Source organism: Sinocyclocheilus anshuiensis, unplaced genomic scaffold (assembly GCF_001515605.1).
Source record: "Sinocyclocheilus anshuiensis isolate Anshui unplaced genomic scaffold, SAMN03320099.WGS_v1.1 scaffold464, whole genome shotgun sequence".
Classification (NCBI taxonomy): Eukaryota; Metazoa; Chordata; class Actinopteri; order Cypriniformes; family Cyprinidae; genus Sinocyclocheilus; species Sinocyclocheilus anshuiensis.
Genome location: NW_015555731.1, coordinates 284,214 through 288,336, shown reverse-complemented (window position 1 = coordinate 288,336; position 4,123 = coordinate 284,214). Strand labels below are relative to the sequence as shown.

Below are 4,123 nucleotides of genomic sequence, written 5' to 3'. Positions count from 1 at the left end.
TCTCACTGAGTGGGTAGTGCTATGACAACAGTGACTGGTCTTCTTGTTGCGAGCCCCGGCCTACACCACAAGTGAGTTTTGGTAGGGATCCCAATTCGTCTGTCACCGACGTGACTCGGAGTGACCAACTGAAATGGAACATCTCAGGTACATATGTAACCCTCGTTCCCTGAAGGAGGGAACGGAGATGTCACGTCCCTGTCGCCGCGGCTGCTGTACCACCGCTGAGCGGCCGGGTCACTGGCTCGGCTCCTCAGCGAAAACCTGGTATGCGTTGCACCGGCTCCCTTTTTATGCTCACGCTGTGATCAGCGGCAGCTGGATGCAATCATCGCATGCCAATGTGCATTGGCTCATTTAGTTTACACTCGAAGTGGATTGGTCTCTCTAAGCGAGATTCCAATTCGTCGGTCACCGACGTGACATCTCCGTTCTCTCCTTCAGGGAACGAGGGTTACATACATAACCGAGACGTTCTGTATATTCTAATGCAAAAATGTGCTGATATTGCCAGGCTGTTTGTACATGGCTAATTGCTTAATAAAAAAAGTAAATAAATAAAAAACTAAAAAAGTCCTCCTTGAGCTTCCCTCTGCCCTGTATCTTGCTCATTGGCTGTAGGTCATCACCGATGTATTTTTCAGTCAGAACTCATTTCACACAGCAGGATTTTGAATCGCCGACAGGTCCAGATATTTAGCATGCCAAATATTTCACAGGCATCAGCGCCGCATCGGCGATTCTCTCAGATTGCGTCTTTGATAATTCACACTGAGTGATTGTCACTCGCGTGAACGAGCATCGATTTGCCTCTGATTTCGCAAAACCTGTTAGCGAGTGAAAATCGGGGCTAAAATCATGCATTGTGAACTCGGCATGAATGCTATCCCAGATAGTTGTGCAGTGTGAAAACAACGGTGATCCGACAACTTTGAAAATCATGCAGTGTGAACTCGGCATAAGTCATTTCCCTCATTTGTAAGTGGTTTTAAATAAAAGCATTTCCAAAATCAGTGGTTTTGAGGTCCAGGGAAGTATTAAAAATGTAAAAATAAATAGGTTTGAATTAACAAACTAAATAAAAATAAATAAATAAATAAAAAAATTGATTTAAATAAATTAATAATACATCTAACATTACAGTATTCCTGTGAGTAGAACATTTAATTATGTAATTTAATAGAAGTGAAATCCTTTTTTTCCTTTTCAAATAATATTTTACACATTTATAACATTATTTATTCAAAGTATAAATTGGGTTTTTATACATGAAAATATTAAATAAATGTAAATGTATTTTTTTGGGGGTCCGTGGGATCTAAAAGATTGAAAACACTTACACTAAATGAATAAATGCAAATAAAAAATGTAATAAATTCCTGATATAAAAAGTCAAGCCTCATTCTACACCACAGAAGTAAAATAGGTTTTGTGTTGTTTGTATCTTTCAAGCATGTTTTGGTTTGACAGTTGTCTGTTGTTTTTCTTCAGTATAAGACGCTGTTCGTCTTCAGCACGTCTCTGAACGTCACGTGGGTCAATCACACGGATCCCGACCTGGTGTGGGATGGATCGCAGCTGCCCAGAGATAAACGTGCTCACGGTAAACTGGCCACATTCGCTAATTAAATGCCATGTGACTGACAGACTGCATCACGTTAACTAATGCTAACTAATGTGTGTTTCTCAGGGATGGAGGCTCAGAACATCATCATGATCGTTCTCGGGATCAGTGTGGTCATGGCCACCGCTATCGCTTTCATCTTATACAGGTAAAACATGTCAAATGGGTTGCATTTCACCCCAAAACCAATGAGAAATCAAACTTTTAGTTCACATCTGTATCTTTAAGACGGTTTTGTCCAATCAGATGCTCTGATTGGACAAAAGAACTGAATGGAGAACAAGAACTGCATGGGGTCTTAAATGAAAACGAAACCTATTTTATATCATATAAATAATTTTCTATATATATACAGTGGGTACGGAAAGTATTCAGACCCCCTTAAATTTTTCACTCTTTGTTATATTGCAGCCATTTGCTAAAATCATTTAAGTTAATTTTTTTTCCTCATTAATGTACACACAGCACCCCATATTGACAGAAAAACACAGAATCGTTGACATTTTTGCAGATTTATTAAAAAAGATATATATATATATATATATATGACATTTTTCATTTCATATGCATTCATTTCATAACAATTAAACACAGATGTGTTAAGACATGCATCTGTTTGTATTTTCAGGCAGAACAGGAGGGTGCGTTTTGATCAAAAGAAATGGTCTCACATCAACCCGTCACTCATCACGCTGCTGGAGGACAAAGAGAGAAACCACATCAGTCTGACAGTAAAAGCGACCATCCATCTGTCTGTCTGTCCATGATTACGCCTGCAGGTTGTCTGTCAGCCTCTGAGTGACGTTTGTATGTGTTTTTGTTGTAGATCGATGAGGAGAAGAAGGGCGACAACAGCGTCCTGATACACAAGGGCCGATACGACAAAAAGGTGTGTGTGTTGTCCTTAAGTGGGGTTATCTTCCCAAAATATCATATCACGATCTTATAACACAAAAACATGATCAACGATCTGAATCGTTATCTTCCCAATTTTGCGATGTACTATTGAGAATATCCAGACAGGAACAAGCCTATGACTTACCTATTTACACAATTTAAAAAACACACAATTGCATTAAACAATCAGTTGTTAAAATGGTCAGTAAACTTTAAAACAATGCATTACTGTATAAAATATGATTCTCATTAAAGTTATAAAGTGATTCAGTCAAAAGCAGTGAGTGATTTTCTCTGTGTTTTGTTGTTTAATTAACATTATGACACAGACAGCAGTAGGTTTATTTGGCTGCTCTCTCTTTAAGACTTGAATGCACAAATCTAATGTAGTGACATACATCCATTTTCCTTCCCAATCGTTTATGTTCACTAAAGACATAACTGTCTTTATGTAAATACTCACCAAGACAGACATTTTGACAATTTTTTTATGTATATTTGACTGTTTATGCACATGCCTGAAACCCCAAGTATACTTTACTCTTCCGTGTTTCCACCCCGTCTCTGAGCACGTGCGAGGAACAGACTCTTTCGCAGATAATGCGCTTTTAATAACTATTTAAAAATAAAGCATGTCCTACAGTAGACTGCATTTTACGACAGTAGGTTTTTAAGGAGAGGTGAAAGCACACCACTTTAAATAGAAGGAACGGTATGTGGCACAATGATCGTTTTAATAAAATCGAAACTGAAACAAAAATTTGATTCATTCATCGCACTACTGCTGCTAGCTCACGTTAAATTGTTTTTTTAAATACATCACCAAGCATGAAAGACACATGATATGGACGCATTATTTAATTTGTCCGATCACAGTCATGTAAAAGGCAGTCATTGCTGTAGATTTAAAAAAAACATTTTAGGACATAAAAGATCACAATCTATGATTCACTTAAAAAATAGAATGTAAACGTCTTTAAGATCAATCATGATATTAGATTGCCCTCCCCTAGTGTGTCCTCTCGCGTGTGTGTATATTATGGGTGTTTATGTGTGCGTGTTTCTACAGCCCGTCATTCTGAAGGAGTTGAGAAACACCGATGGAAACTTCTCTGAGGATCAACGCATCGAGCTCAATGCTGTAAAACCCTAAATTTTACTCTGATACTTCAGTTTAATAAAAAAAAAAGTATATATATATATATATATATAACAAGTCTCAGTTAGCTTAACACAGTACACGTAGCAAGTTTTTAAAAAAATTCTATAATAAATAAAAAGAAAACAGTTATAATAGAACAAGAATAGAGCAAGCTAGTGTTAGAGGCCTTTTTTGCTTTTTGTTAATTGTATAATAAATGAAAAGAAAACAAATAGAATACAAAAAGATTAGAGAAGCTAATGTTAGTTTTTTATTTTACGTTTTTTTTTTAAACAACCAGTTAGTAAATGAATAGAGTGCAAGTCTAAAAGGGACAAGTTTTTTTTAAAGAATAGAAATAGAATAGAGAGTGCTAGAGTTAGAGGGTCAAACAAAGATGGAAGAGATGTGTTTTTAGCCGATTCTTGAAGATGGCTAAGGACTCAGCTGCTCTGATTGAG

The 4,123-nt window shown here is 37.0% G+C and overlaps 1 protein-coding gene across 1 annotated transcript in view; it reads left to right on the top strand.

Moving 5' to 3' along the window:
• LOC107672912 (heat-stable enterotoxin receptor-like) overlaps window positions 1-4,123 on the top strand; it is a 38,747-nt gene that overhangs the window by 17,562 nt on the left and 17,062 nt on the right. The window contains exons 10-14 of the mRNA XM_016466283.1: window positions 1,492-1,603; window positions 1,691-1,772; window positions 2,253-2,355; window positions 2,451-2,513; window positions 3,591-3,662. Of these exons, the coding sequence (XP_016321769.1) occupies window positions 1,492-1,603; window positions 1,691-1,772; window positions 2,253-2,355; window positions 2,451-2,513; window positions 3,591-3,662 (432 nt within the window). The remainder of the gene's footprint in view (window positions 1-1,491; window positions 1,604-1,690; window positions 1,773-2,252; window positions 2,356-2,450; window positions 2,514-3,590; window positions 3,663-4,123) is intronic.